This window comes from Arachis duranensis, chromosome 7, assembly GCF_000817695.3.
Source record: "Arachis duranensis cultivar V14167 chromosome 7, aradu.V14167.gnm2.J7QH, whole genome shotgun sequence".
Lineage (NCBI taxonomy): Eukaryota > Viridiplantae > Streptophyta > Magnoliopsida > Fabales > Fabaceae > Arachis > Arachis duranensis.
The window spans coordinates 58,327,531-58,343,471 of NC_029778.3; the positions used below are offsets into that span (position 1 = coordinate 58,327,531).

General features: G+C 40.6%; 1 protein-coding gene across 1 annotated transcript; it reads right to left on the reverse strand.

The window, feature by feature from the left end:
• Positions 1-45: 45 nt before the first annotated feature.
• LOC107459142 (uncharacterized) lies at positions 46-1,995 on the reverse strand. Its single transcript, XM_016077354.1, has 3 exons — positions 1,621-1,995; positions 986-1,509; positions 46-514 (listed from the first exon to the last, which is right to left on the reverse strand). The coding sequence occupies exons 1-3, from the start codon at positions 1,993-1,995 to the stop codon at positions 46-48; spliced, it is 1,368 nt and encodes a 455-aa protein (XP_015932840.1).
• Between the last annotated feature and the right edge of the window lie 13,946 nt (positions 1,996-15,941).

The following is a 15,941-nucleotide window of genomic DNA, read 5'->3' on the forward strand; positions in this document are numbered from 1 at the left end:
CAGGATCATCTTTCTTCTCTGGCAACTCTCTTTGGAGGATAGCACTCATTCCTTTGTCATCTCAACAATATGTCCTTCCTTCAGGGATTTTTTCTTTGTCAGCACTTCCTTCATGAATTTGGCATATAGTGGCATATGTTCAAGTACTTCCAAGAAAGGAATATTGATGCTGAGCATCTTGAATATGTCCAGGAATTTTGAGTATTGCTTATCCTCATTTTCTTTTTTAAACCTCTGAGGGTATGGAACTTTGGGGACACAAGGATTCACTTCTTCCCTCTTCTCTTGTAGTTGTGATTCAAGGATGTTCTTGTCTCCCTTTGAGATTTGTGCCTTTTTAGTTGTCTGATCCTTTTCACTTTTCTCCTCTATTTCATCTTGTGGAACTTCTCTGTTGTGTTCTTCTTGATTGATGGCTTCCTTCTCCCTAGTCTCTTTACTTTCCACTATAATTGCTTTGCACTCCTCCCATTTTGTGGCTTTTCCTTTGTTCCTTGGATAGTCTTCAGTGGTACTGGGGGATGCATTTTATTGCTTCTCGCCCAACTCTGAAACTTGCTTAGCCATTTGCCCCATGTGTCTCTCAAGGCTTTTGATTGAGGTCTCTTGGTTTCTGAATGCCAGGGCCTGATCTTTCCTTGCAGCTTCCTGATCTTGTCTAGCCATCTCTTGATTTTTCATGAGTTTCTCCATCATTTTCTCTAGACTTGAGATTCTTTGAGAGTCTGGATTTGGTTGTGGTTGTGTGAAATGAGATGGTTATTGCTGGAAGTTGTTTGAATTAATTGTGGGGGTACTTTGTGGGTGGGATGTGGATGTGGAAAAGTTGTTCTGGTGGTTTTGTGAGATGTTATGGGGTTGGTAATATGTGTTTTGTGAATTTTTGAATTGGTTAGTATTATTGGATGAATGGTTATGGTTGTTTGTGTTGCTGAGGCTGCCAGAGTTGAAGTCCCTTTGTCCTTGATTCTGATGCTCACCGCACCTTGAATTAGAATGAGTCTTCCAGGGTGTCTTGTGTACATCACCATAAAAACTGTGTTGTAATGAACTTGAAGTGTTATTCATGCATTGCACCTGCTCAGGGCTTTGTTGCTCATAATTGAGTGTCCCAAAACTTTTTTCAGATTGCTTCCACCTATGTGAGGTTTGATATTGGCTTTGTGTATTTACTGTAGCGATTTGCAGTCCATCAATTTTCTTAGCCATCTGCTCAAATTGTTGCTGAATTTGTTGAGCCATCACTTTGAAGATGGTATCCATACCTTCCAGCTCCAGTACACCCCTTCTCTGGGTTGGTTGGCGTTGTCTTTGATGAGCAAAGAAGTATTGATTGTTTGCCACTATCTCTATAAGGTTTTGGGCTTCCTCAGCTGTCTTCATTAGCTGCAATGAGCCTCCTACTGAATGATCTAATGCTTTCTGGGTCAACCCTTCATAGAACTTTTGGAGTCTATCCCACTCACTGAACATTTCTGGGGGACACTTCCTGATTAAGGCCTTGTATCTCTCCCAGGCATCATACAGTAACTCTCCATCTATTTGAATGAATGTTTGCACCTCTGTTTTCAGCTTGATGACCCTCTGAGGTGGGTAGAACTTTGCTAGGAATTTGCTCACCAATTCATCCCAATTGTTGATGCTCTCTTTGGGAAAGGTTTCCAGCCATTGAGTAGCATTGCCCCTCAAGGAAAATGGGAACATAAGTAATTTGTAAATGTCAGGATGAACCCCATTTGTCTTGACCGTTTTACAAATCCTTAAGAAAATAGACAAATGTTGGTTGGGGTCTTCAAAAGGGCCACCTCCATAAGCACAATTGTTCTGCACCAAGGTGATTAGTTGAGTCTTCAACTTAAAGTCATTTGCCTGAACGTTTGGGGTGAGGATGCTGCTCCCATAATGTCTGGGATTGGGGATAGTGTAAGAGGCCAACACCCTTCTTACAGGCTGGGTATTGTTGTTCACTCCCTCTTCACGCACCTCAGCCTCCATGACTTGCAAAAATCACAAATAAACCAAATGAAACATGGACATTCTAGTGCCAGAATGTGGTTAGAGGGTTAGGTGACACAATGTGTCAAACAGTTAATGCGCTTAGTAAAAATAAAGAAAAATAAAAAAAAATCTTAATCTAGACCACCACCTTACTTAATCCTTGTCAATCTATTTCAATCCCCGGCAACGGCGCCAAAAACTTGATGTGTGGAAAATGATCCAACACAAAACTCACCGGCAAGTGTACCGGGTCGCATCAAGTAATAAAACTCACGGGAGTGAGGTCGATCCCACAGGGATTGAAGGATTGAGCAATTTTAGTTTAGTGGTTGATTTAGTCAAGCGAATCAAGTATTGGTTGAGTGATTTTGCAAGAAATCTAAATTGCTTGAATTGTAAATGGATCAGGGATGTGGGATTGCAGAAATTAAACAAAGAACAGTAAAATTAAACAAACGGGAAGAGGAGAAGATGGATTCAATTAAACTAGATCTCAAACAGAAATGTAAATAAGCTTGGTGAAGCATTCAATAAGGAAATTAAAATTGAAAAACACAGATCTCAGGACTCAAGAGACTAGATAGCCAAGTCTAAATCTCAATGCCTTCCTAGATCCTAGTTCACAAAGCAAGTAAAGAGAAATTGAAGATTGAATCAGTAAAGGAAATGAAATTTAACTCAATTATGCAGAAGGAAAATCAAAGAGATCTTAAATGGAGATTGAGACAGAAGTTCCTCAATTCTTCAGACTCAAGACTAAACAAAACCCAGTAAAGAAAACAAAAAGATCAGAGGAAGAAGAAGTGAATTCTCTCCTCCAATTCTCAAGCTATTGCCAAAAACAGAAAAATGGAAAGTGAGCTCTCAAGTTGACTAAGGATGAAAATTAAAATGAAAGTAAGCTCCTCCTCTAATCCTAACTAACACCTATTTATACACTTTCTATTTTGGATCTAAGAATTTTGAGTGGGCTTGAAAGATGGGTGAAGAATTGAATTCAATTGGATTTTTAGATGAGTTTCAGCCTATATTGCTCCCAAGAGGCTGCTCTGCTCTTGTGGAGGGCAGAGCAGGGAAGCCTTGCATGTGGATCCAATTAGCGTGCCAAGTATGGGAGAGGCATCAGGATGCTTCCCTACCCTTGTGGAGAGTAGGGCAGTGGTGTCATGGTGCGTGCCTTGCTTCCCTGCCCGTCTGTGATGCGCCAAGGATGCGCGCCCAAGCTCCCTTGTTGCGCGTCAATTGTGCGTGCTGGCCGTGCCAAATTGTGCGCCATGCACCAAGGAATGCTGCTCTGCCCTCCTTGTGGGCAGCGCAAGCTTTCCATGTTGTTGGGTGAGGTCCCAAGTTCGAAACTTGCTGGATGGTTTTTGTTGCCCCTTTTTTCTTGGTTTTCTTGGCACCAAAGTGGCGCATAGTTTCTTGCTTCCTCAAGGTCTTGTGTTCGATCCTTGGAGGTTGAAAACAAGCTAATTTTGGGTTATTTTCCTTTCATTTGAACGCTACTTCCTTCCCTCTTGAGCTTGGTTCGAAACCCATGGGTGGCACTTGGAGAAAAATTTCCTTGAATTTTTCCATGAGGAGCCTGGAATTGCTCTTGAGGAGGGCAGGGCAGAATTTTTCCTTCCCTTATTTCTTGGCCTAGAATTGTGCTCCGCTCTCAAGGAGGGCAGGGCAGTGAAGTCTTGAATGCTTGGTTCATTGTTGTGCTCCCTTGGAGGGCAGTGTGCTCTTGTGGAGAGCAGTGTGGCTTCCTTCCTTCCATGCGCCACACTCTTTTCTTCCTTGGGCCACGCTTTCTTAAGCCACGCTTCATTCTTTTCTTCTTTTCTTCACCTACAAATAATCAAAACAACCAATCAAAGTATCACTAAATTCACAAGGTTTATAAATCAATTAAAAATTCAATTAAATTTAGCTTAAACCTCATGATTTAGCATCAATTAAATGGTGGTTGTTTGATTCAAATAAAACATGCAATTCCACTCTAAATTGCTTACTTATAGTACAAGAAAGTGCATAAAAACTAGTGAAACAAGTGAAATTAGCTTGAAAAATGGGTATATAATGACTTGTCATCACTAACCACCATGGAGGAAGTGAATTTCATGGGGAATTCTTCCAGAAATTCCAACAATGATCCCTATGCAAATACTTACAATCAGGGATGGAGGAATCACCCTAACTTTAGGTGGAGAGAGCAGCAGAGGCCTCACCAAGGCTTCAATAATAATCAAGGTGGAACCAATCAAAATAGGTTCAACAACAGACAGTTCCAACCCTATCAGCATCAGCTGGAGACGTCTCAACAAAGCCTCTCTGACTTAGCCACAATAGTTTCTAACCTCTCCAAGAGCACTCATAGTTTCATGCAAGAAAGCCGGTCTTCAATCAGGAACTTAGATATACAAGTGGATCAGTTGAGCAAAAGGGTACTCGAGGGACCCTCTAACACTCTTCTGAGCAACACATAGGTAAATCAAAAGGAAGAGTGCAAGGTCTTCACTGTGGACAGGGAGGCCAAATCCAAGAAGGAGCATGCTACTGAGAATCTCAAGGAGAAAAAGGCTTAGGAAGAGATTGTGAGTACACTTATGCATGCCCCAATGGAGATGAAAAAGCCAGAAGTACAACCCTCTCTAAACGTGCAAAAGAAGACTGAGGATGAGCAAATCGCTCAATTCTTGGCAATCTTCAAGAAATTACAAATCAATATTTTTTTGCTGAGGTGTTGAAGAAAAAACCTCCCTATATGGCCTGTCTGAAAAATATATTCTCTGAGAAGAAGGCCCTGATGGGAGATGAAACTGTAGTGCCGACAAAGGTGTGTATTGCACTGGTGTTCGAAGAGGTGTAGCCCACAAGGATCATTGGAGATGGCAAACAAGTCCCTAATATAGGCATGTGGAATGGTGGAGAACATCCTTGTAAAGGTTGAAGACCTTTACCTCCCTGCAAACTTCGCGATACTTGACACTGGAGAGGACGAGAATGGCTCCATCATCCTTGGAAGGCTATTTCTACCTACTGGGAAGGCCTTAATAGATGTTGAGAAAGGACAACTAATTTTGAGAATGTGGGAGGATCATATTCTGTTTAAGATGCCCAACCATCATTCTCTCTCAGACAAAGAAGAATGTACTACCATAAAGCACCTAATGTTTCAACCCTCTCTCTCAGTGGAAAGCCATACAGAGCCCCCTGACATCAAACCTAAGTTTGGTGTTGAAAATTCACCACCAACCATTGAGGAAGGAGGCACCAAGAAGAAAGTACCCAAGGGTTGGAGGAACAATTACGAAGATTCCAACTGAAGACTTCTCACCTGGCATGAGAGTAGTCTTTACAAGAAGTCCAGTCATACCATATACTGTGAACCGGATCCTATCCCTGGAGCATGTAGAACTGATTCATGAGAGCACAGGAAAGAAGTTCATCATGAGGGGTGAAGATCTGAGCCCCTATGAACCTCCATAAAAGGAGCTGTCCGTCAAGCTAATGACGGTAAAAAAGCACTTGTTGGGAGGCAACCCAACCATACGTATCCTAGAGTACTTTTATATTCTTTTATGTTACTTTAGTTTATTTGCATTTGATTTCATATTATTTTATTTTTTATTGATTTTCATAGTTTGTCTCTTTTTTTTAATGTTTGTGATCATGTGTAGCACCTAGAATAGAAACAGGAATGCATAACAGGAAAACAGAATACCCTGGAGGATGTCCCTTGCTAGCGTTAAACGCCAGAACTGGCGTTCAACGCTAGAAGGGGGATGGAAGCTTAGGCATTTAACGCCCATACAGGAGCAGTCCGAGCCAATTTTTGGTCCCCCTAGGGCGTTCAACGCCCATCTTTAGCGTTGAACAGTGGTGCACAAAATTGTGATCATCAACAATGGCGCCAATAAACTTGGTGCTCTCAAACGTGAATCACACTTCGACACAATTCCGCACAACTAACCAGCAAGTGCACTGGGTCGTCCAAGTAATACCTTACGTGAGTAAGGGTCTATCCCACGGAGATTGTCGGCTTGAAGCAAGCTATGGTTACCTTGTAAATCTCAGTCAGGCGGATTAAAATGGGTATTGGAGTTTTAATAAGTAAAAAGATAAATAAACAGAAAATAAAGATAGAGATACTTATGTAATTCATTGGTGAGAATTTCAGAAAAGTGTATGGAGATGCTTTGCTCCTTTTGAATCTCTGATTTCCTACTGCCTTCATCCAATCCTTCATATTTCTTTCCATGGCAAGTTGTATGTTCAGGTTTCATCGGCATCAATGGCTACCTCCTGTCCTCAGTGAAAATGGTCCAAATGCGCTGTCACCGCACGACTAATCATCCGTCGGTTCTCGATCGTGATGGAATAGAATCCAGTGATCCTTTTGCGTCTGTCACTACGCCCAACACTCGCGAGTTTGAAGCTCATCACAGTCATCCCTTCCCATATCCTACTCGGAATACCACAGACAAGGTTTAGACTTTTCGGATCTCAGGAATGGCTGCCAATAATTCTAGCTTATACCACGAAAACTCCGATCTTTCGGAATGGAGGCTAAGAGATACACACTCAATCTTAAGTAGAACGGAAGTGGTTGTCAGTCACGCGTTCATAGGTGAGAATGATGATGAGTGTCACGGATCATCACATTCATCAAGTTGAAGTGTGAGTGAATATCTTAGAAGAAGAATAAGCATGAGTTAAATAGAAGAACAATAGTAATTGCATTAATACTCGAGAAACAGCAGAGCTCCACACCTTAATCTATGGTGTGTAGAAACTCCACCGTTGAAAATACATAAGTGGTGAAGGTAGGCATGGCCATGAGGCCAGCCCCCAAGTCTAAGGAAAACGTTCCAAAGATGATTCCCAAGATGAAAATACAATAGTAAGAGGTCCTATTTATAATGAAACTAGCTACTAGTGTTTACAGAATTAAGTGAATGATGCAGAAATCCACTTCCGGGCCCACTTGGTGTGCGCTTGGGCTGAGCATTGAGCTTCACACGTGTAGAGTCTTTCCTTGGGGTTAAACGCCAGCTTTGGTGCCAGTTTGGGCGTTTAACTCCAGCTTTTATGCCAGTTCCGGCGTTTTGACTTCAGAATAGGGCAGAGAAGGGGCGTTTGAACGCCAGTTTGCGTCATCAAAAATTGGGCAATGTATGGACTATTATATATTGCTGGAAAGCCCTGGATGTCTACTTTCCAACGCAAATGAGAGCGCGACATTTGGAGATCTGTAGCTCCAGAAAATCCACTTCGAGTGCAGGGAGGTCAGAATCCAACAGCATCAGCAGTCCTTTGTCAGCCTCTGAATCAGATTTTTGCTCAGATCCCTCAATTTCAGCCAAAAAATACCTAAAATCACAGAAAAACACACAAACTCATAGTAAAGTCCAGAAATGTGAATTTTTCATAAAAACTAATAAAAACATCCCAAAAAGTAGCTAGATCCTACTAAAAACTACCTAAAAACAATGCTAAAAAGCGTATAAATTATCCGCTCATCACAACACCAAACTTAAATTGTTTCTTGTCCCCAAGCAACTGAAAACAAAATAGGATAAAAAGAAGAGAATATAAAATGAATCCCATAGTATCAATGAAACTTAGTCCTAATTAGATGAGCGGGGCTTGTAGCTTTTTGCTTCTGAACAGTTTTGGCATCTCATTTTTCCTTTGAAATTCAGAATGATTGGCATCTATAGGAATTCAAAATTTCAGATAGTGTTATTGATTCTCCTAGTTCAGTATGTTGATTCTTGAACACAGCTACTTTATGAGTCTTGGCCGTGACCCTAAGCACTTTGTTATCCAGTATTACCACCGGATACATAAATGCCACAGACACATAACTGGGTGAATCTTTTCAGATTGTGACTCAGCTTTGCTAAAGTCCCCAATTAGAGGTATCCAGAGTTCTTAAGCACACTCTTTTACTTTGGATCACGACTTTAACCACTCAATCTCAAGCTTTTCGCTTGGACCTGCATGCCACAAGCACATGGTTAGGGACAGCTGATTTAGCCGCTTAGGCCTGGATATTATTTCCTTGGCCCTCCTATCCATTAATACTCAAAGCCTTGAATCCTTTTTACCCTTGCCTTTTGGTTTAAAGGGCTATTGGCTTTTTCTGCTTGCTTTTTCTTTTCTTTTCTTTCTCTTTCTCTTTTTTTTTTGCCTTTTTTTCTTTTTTTTGTCCCTTTTTTTTCACTGCTTTTTCTTGCTTCAAGAATCAATTTCATGATTTTTTTCAGATTATGAATAACATTTCTCTTTGTTCATCATTCTTTCAAGAGGCAACAACTTTAACATTCATAAACAACAAGATAAAAAAATATGCACTGTTCAAGCATTCATTTAGAGAACAAAAAGTATTGCTACCACATCAAAATAATTAAACTAGTTTCAAGATGAAATTTGAAATCCAAGTACTTCTTGTTCTTTTGTAATTAAGACAAATTTTTTCATTTAAGAGAGGAGAAGGATTCATTTGTTCATAGCTTTAAAGCATAGACACTAGACACTAATGATCATGTAGTAAGGACACAAACATAGATAGCACATCAAGAAAAAAAAAGAGAAAAATAAATAGATAAGAAGATTAAGGAATGAGTCCACCTTAGTGAGGATGGCGTCTTCCTCCTCTTGAAGAACCAATGGTACTCTTGAGCTCCTCTATGTCTTTTCCTTGCCTTTCTTGCTCCATCCCTAGTGATTTTGGTGCTCCCAATAGTTGTGTCGAGGAAAATGTATCCCTTGAGGCATCTCAGGGATTTCCTGATGAGGGAATTCCTCATGCTCTTGTTGAGGTCCATGAGTGGTCTCTCTTGTTGTGCAGTCAGATGCTCTACTACTGAGCTATGGACCCTTGAGATGAATCTCTCCATCTCCCATGACTCGAAGGTGGAAGCTTTTGTCTTCTCTTTCCTCTTTTCTAGAGGTTTCTCTGGCCTTAGGTGCCATAAATGGTTATGAAAAAACAAAAAGCAATGCTTTTACCACACCAACTTCTCGTCCTCGAGCAAAAGATAAAAGAAAGATGTAGAAGAAGAAGAAAATAGAGGAGATGGAAGGTGTATTTGGGGAAGAGTGTTGTAGAAAGGTGTGAAGAGGAGAGAGAGTGAGTTGAGGTTGGTGGGAATCCTGTGGGGTCCACAGATCCTGAGGGGCCAAGGATTTCTCATCCCTACTCTAATTTGGCGTTCAAAGCTCCTTAGAGTGCAATCCTGGCGTTTAAACGCTAGTCTGCTGCCCTGTTCTGGCGTTTAAATGCCAGTTTTCTTTCCTGTTCTGGTGTCTAAACGCCAGTTTGCTACCCTGCTTTGGCATTTAAACGCCAGCTTTCTGCTCTATTTTGGCATTTAAACGCCAGTCTGGTGCCCTGTTCTGGCATTTAAACGCCCAGAAAGGTGCCAGATTGGGTGTTTAAACGCCCATTTTGTTGCCCTTACTGGCGTTTAAACGCCAGTAAGTCCTTCCTCCAGGGTGTGCTGTTTTTGAATTCTGCTTTATTTTTATGAGTGTCTTTGTGACTTCACATGATCATCAATCTAAAAGAAAACATAAAATAACATAGATAAAATAAAATTAGATAATAGAATAAAATTGGGTTGCCTCCCAATAAGTGCTTTTTTAATGTCAATAGCTTGACAGTGAGCTCTCATGGAGCCTCACAGATGATCAGAGCATGGTTGAGATTTCTCAACACCAAACTTAGAGTTTAGCTTTGGCCTCCCAACACCAAACTTAGAGTTTGAATGTGGGGGCTCTGTTTGACTCTGTATTGGGAGAAGCTCTTCATGCTTACTTTTCATGGTTACAGATGGAGAACCCTGAGTCTTTACTACAAGGCATTCCTCATTCACATGAAGGATCAACTCTCCTCTGTCAACATCAATCACAGCTCTTGTTGTGGCTAGGAAGGGTCTTCCAAGGATGATGGACTCATCCTCATCCTTCCTAGTGTCTAGGATTATGAAATCAGCAGGGAAGTAAAGGCCTTCAACCTTCACTAGCACGTCCTCTACTAATCCATAACCCTTTTTCATAGAGTTATCTGCCATTTCCAATGAGAATTTGGCAGCATGTACCTCATAGATTCCCATTTTCTCTATTACAGAGAGTGGCATCATGTTTATCCCTGACCCCAGGTCACACAGAGCTTTCTCCAAGGTCATGGTGCCTATGGTACAGGATATTAAGAATTTGCCAGGATCCTGTCTCTTTTGAGGTAAAGTTTGCTGAACCAATGTACTCAGTTCATTGGTGAGCAAGGGAGGCTCTTCCTCCCAAGTCTCATTACCAAATAGCTTGGCATTTAGCTTCATGATTGCTCCTAAATATTGGGCAACTTGCCCTTCAACAAAGTCTTCATCCTCTTCAGAAGATGAATAGTCATCAGAGCTCATGAATGCTAAAAGGAGGACCAAGGGAATCTCTATGGTCTCTGTATGAGCCTCAGATTCCTTTGGTTCCTCATTAGGGTATTCCTTACTGACCACTGGACGTTCCTTAAGTCTTCCTCATTGGGATTCGTGTCCTTCTCCTCATTCCCATGTTTGGCCATTTTGATTATATTAATGGCCTTGCACTCTCCTTTGGGATTCTCTTCCGTATTGCTGGGGAGAGTGCTAGGAGGAGTTTCAGTAATCCTTTTACTCAGCTGGCCCATTTGTGCCTCCAAATTTCTAATGGAGGATCTTATTTCAGTCATGAAACTAAGAGTGGCCTTAGATAGATCAGAGACTATGTTTGCTAAGGTAGAAGTATTCTGCTCAGAATGCTCTGTCTGTTGCTGAGATGATGATGGGAAAGGTTTGCAATTGCTAAACCTGTTTCTTCCACCATTGTTATTATTGAAGCCTTGCTTCTGTTGATCCTTCCATCAAAAATTTGGATGATTCTTCCATGAAGGATTATAGGTGTTACCAAAGGCTTCACCCATGTAATTCACCTCTGCCATTGCAAAGTTCTCAGGATCATAAGCTTCTTCTTCAGAAGATGCTTCTTTAGTACTGTTGGATGTATTTTGCAATCCATTCAGACTATGAGAGATCATATTGACTTGTTGGGTCAATATTTTGTTCTGAGCCAGTATGGTATTCAGAGCATCAATTTCAACAACTCCTCTCTTTTGAGGCGTCCCATTACTCACAGGATTCCTCTCAGATGTATACATGAACTGGTTATTTGCAACCATTTCAATAAGTTCCTGAGCTTCTGTAGGTATTTTCTTTAGGTGAATGGATCCACCTGCAGAGTGGTCCAGTGACATCTTCGAAAATTCAAACAGACCATCATAGAATATATCTAATGTGGTCCATTCTGAAAGCATGTCAGAAAGACACTTTTTGGTCTGCTGCTTGTATCTTTCCCAAGCTTCATTGAGGGATTCACCTTCTTTCTGTCTGAAGGTTTGAACATCCACTCTAAGCTTGCTCAACTTTTGAGGATGAAAGAACTTGGCTAAGAAAGTCGTGACCATCTTATCCCAAGAGTCCAGGCTATCTCTAGGTTGTGAGTCCAACCATGCTCTAGCTCTGTCTCTTATAGCAAAAGGGAAAAGCATAAGCTTGTAGACTTCAAGATCAACTCCATTGGTCTTAACAGTATCACAGATCTGCAAGAACTCAGTTAAGAACTGATAAAGGTCTTCTGATGGAAATCCATGAAACTTGTAGTTCTGTTGCAGTAGAGAAACTAATTGAGGCTTTAGCTCAAAATTGTTTGCTCCTATGGCAGGGATTGAGATGCTTCTTCCATAAAAGTTGGAAGTTGGTGTAGTAAAATCACCAAGCATCTTCCTTGCATTGTTGTTTGGTTCGGCCATAATTGTTTCTTTTGCTGCTTCCTTTTTCAAAAATTTTAGTGAGGTCCTCTTCAGAGTTTTGTGCTTTAGCTGCTCTTAGCTTCCTCTTCAGAGTCCTTTCAGGTTCAGGGTCAGCTTCAACAAGTATACCTTTATCTTTGTTCCTGCTCATATGAAAGAGACAAAAATAAAGAAAATATGAAATCCTCTATGTCATAGTATAGAGATTCCTTGAGGTGTCAGAGGAAAATAAGAATAGAAGGATGGAGTTTGAATTGACAATGGAGGAGGAATGTTAGTGTTTGATGGTGTTTTTGTAGAAAAAAAAACAAATTCCAAACACACAAATCTAACCGGCAAGTATACTGGGTCGCATCAAGTAGTAATAACTCACTTAGAGTGAGGTCGATCCCACAGGGATTGATAGATCAAGCAACTTTAGTGGGTGATTAGTTTAGTCAAGCTAACATTGAGTGAATTGTGTGAAGTTGATCAATAGAATGTAAAGAGCAATGAATTGTAAATTACAGAAAGTAAATGAGCAGAATGTAGATTTGACAAAAGCTTAAAGAGCAAGAAAAGTAAATTATAGCAAAATGTAAAAGGGGGCTGGGTGCTAGAAAATTAAATGAAAGCAGTAAATTTAGAACTCAGATCAATTGCAAAAAATTAAACTTGCAGGGAAAATAAATTTGGATCTCAACAATTTCAAACACTAGGTTGCAGAAAGTAAACTTACAGGAAAGAAAAGTGTAGAAGAGAATTGTAGAAACTAAGATTGCATAAACTGAATTCAATATTAGAATATGACAATTGCAAAAAATTAAAAGTGTATCAAAGAGGACTTTCTATTCTACCCTACTCCTAATGCTCTAGCAGAGCCAGCCTTCCTAGTGAAATGAAACCAATGCCTTTATATAGGCTTTTACAAAATGAAAATGAAAAATGAAAATAATGTTTACAAAATGAAATTCCTAATCTAGCTTCTCTGTGTGCCTTTGAGTTATGTGGGCTTTGCTTGCTTTGGAGTGGAATTGGGTTGAAGATGGATCCGGATGGATTGCTCTTAGTCTTGAGAAGAAATCCGCTTGCAATTTGGACTCTGGAGCATTCACGTTTGAGTCAATGTTTGAGGCAAACATTGACTCAAACGTCTTCGTGAAGGCATTATGCAGAACGGCCATTTTGCTGTCACTCACGTTTGGGTTCACGTTTGAGGTCAAACGTGAGCTCAAACGTGATCTCCTCCAAGGCATTCTTTGGCCAACGTTTGAAATCACGTTTGAGACAAACATTGGCGCAAATGTGACTCCTCCTCCAGGGTATTCTTAAGCCAACGTTTGACCTTACGTTTGAGGCAAATGTGGAAGCAAACGTTGACACCTTTGTTGCACATCAAGTCTTGGGACGCTACTTTGTCCTCTTGTCATCAATGCCGATTTCATGCCCACTATGGACTATTATATATGGTTGGAAAGATCTAAATGTCAGCTTTTTAACTCAACTGGAATCACCTCAATTGGACATTTACAACTCAAGTTATGTCCCTTTGATGGGGATAGGGTTGCTGGCGTCGGTGTGCAACGTTTGAGGCGACGTTAGCACTCAAACGTGGTCGAAAACGCCAGATTCTGGAGGCTCAAACGCATTGTCCACCCCATACTATTATATATTATTGGAAAGCCCTGAATATCTACTTTTCAATGCCATTGGGAGGGTGTAGTTTGGAGCTTCATAGCTCGAGTTATACTCCATTGAAGGTGCAGCTGGCCTTACTACAGGTTGACACCATGTTCATTTATGCACTTTCGGGGTAGTTTTCTCCCTTAGATTTAGTGTCCATTATGTAGTGTCAAATATGCTTGGAAAGCTCTCGATCCCTACTTTCCATTTCTTTTTGAATCACCTCATTTGGAGATATGTGGCTCAAGTGATTCTTGTTGGAAGTATATCCCTTCAGGCTGTGGGGAGCAACGTTTCCAGCAACATTGGAGCTCCAACTTTGCTTCCCTTTGCTTCTTTTCATGGCCTTCTTGTTGCCTCTTTGCCTTTCCTCTCCTTAGCTTCCTTTCCACCTATCATCAACCAAATAAAATGTATCAAAGCTTTGCTATAGTCACAAGAATTTGCCTCATTCTTAGCACACAAGTAATTATGGCATAAATCTCATGAAAATGCACAAAATTATCAATGTTTGATTGAATCAAGACAAGTATGAATTTCTCATCCAAACACTTACTTATTTCCTAAGAATGCATGAAAACCAAGTAAAAACTAATGAAAAAGGCTTGTGAAACTAGCCTAAAATGACTTGTCATCACAACACCAAACTTAAATCTTGCTTGTCCCCAAGCAAGCAGTAAAACATAAGAAAAATTACTAGAAGCAGAGAAATGTATAGCCTTTTATTGGAAGACATTGAATACTTAAATCTTGCTTGTCCCCATGCATGGTATCTTAGAGATTTTTATTCTGTGGGTGAGACATCAACATCCCTTTGGATCCTTACTTGAATTACACAAAAAAATGAGATTTGTTATTGCTTGGTCCTTAGTTTTTTTTTCTTGTTCTCTTTCTTTGCTGAGGCTTAATGCTATGTGGTAAGGCGACTTTTTAGAGTAAGCTTTCAGCCAGCATTCCCGCCCCAGTTGGTTCAAGATGCTAGGTGTTGAAACACCCCTATGGGCTTACTTGCTCAAGCCTCTCCTTAGCACACACACATCACAAGCATTTGGCTTTGTTTTGTTCTTTGAAAATTGATGCCCAGCACCTCTTTGGGTCACTAAATACTTTGTCTCAAAGTAGCTATTGATGGTGGACTTTCGGTTGGCAATCCCGGGTTAGTTAACCCAAGTTGCCGGGTGATGAAGCACCCCTTAGAACCTAGTTATCCAAGCTTATCTTTGTACAAAAGCATCACAGGCATATATCCAAATCTCAAGCCATTGGTGCCCAGCCTTGTTTATTTCTTTTTTTTGCTTCTTTTTCTTACATTTTCTTTCTTTTATTTTGGACCTTTTTTTTCATTTTTCAAGTCTCATGAAATGTAACTGAAGTTCATATCACAAAGTCATGCCAACATTCAGCCTTATTTATCAACTAATGAACCAGCACATACCACCACATAACCTCATTTTGTCTCATATCATGCTAGACTTTTACTCTTTCTCTATTTCACAGTTATTTTCTTTTATTCAAGCATGAGGAATAAAGCATATAATCTGTTTATATCCTGGGTCGAGCTGTCCAACCCGGGATGTTTGACAGACAAAGCGACCGACCTCTTCAGGTCAGGGCAACCCAAAGAGCTCGGCCAAGTCACCAGGAAAGCCCAAAGAAGGGCCCAAATAGAGGAACACGCCCTAAATACTAAGGCAGCCCAAGCCTACAGAGAGAAGGGCGGTTCCCTTGAAGATAAAGATAACCTCACTTGAAGATAAGATAAAGATAAGATAAGATAACTAACTTATCTTATCTAAGAAGGTCACCCTACACCATTATAAATACACTGGAGCACCCAGGTATAAATCATACTCTGATTCTACTCAATACCTGCTTAATACCCTTGCTAACTTAAGCATCGGAGTCCCTTGCAGGTACCCCCCACAAAGGTGAGACACACCTACGTTAAGAGTCACGTTAGCTATACTAACATGAACTCTAACGTAGGAACAAAAGGCATCAAGCAACGTTAATGGGAAAAGTGATTCCCACTAACGTTCGCGAAGGGGTACAAGCCAACGTTATTGGGAAAAGTGAGTCCCAATAACGTTGACCAAAAATTGAAAAGGCAACGTTAGTGGTCATGTTATGACCACTAACGTTGGAGTTAATGTGGGCACATGAGGGTGGAACGTTAGTGGAAAAAGTGAATGCCACTAACGTTCTCGAACCTACAATGGCACTCAACGTTAAATCTTACTAAATACCCAAAGCCTAATTCATATTTCTCTGCAAGTTGGGCCCACTAAAGATGAGAACTACTTCAACTCAAGATCCAGAGCCCACAGAGCCCACATCCAAGACTTGAAGAACTCACTAGAAGATCAAAAGGAGTAGTATATATAGGAGTAGTTTTGAACTATAGAGAAGTTGGGCACTTTTGGGAACTACTCTCTATAGATTTACT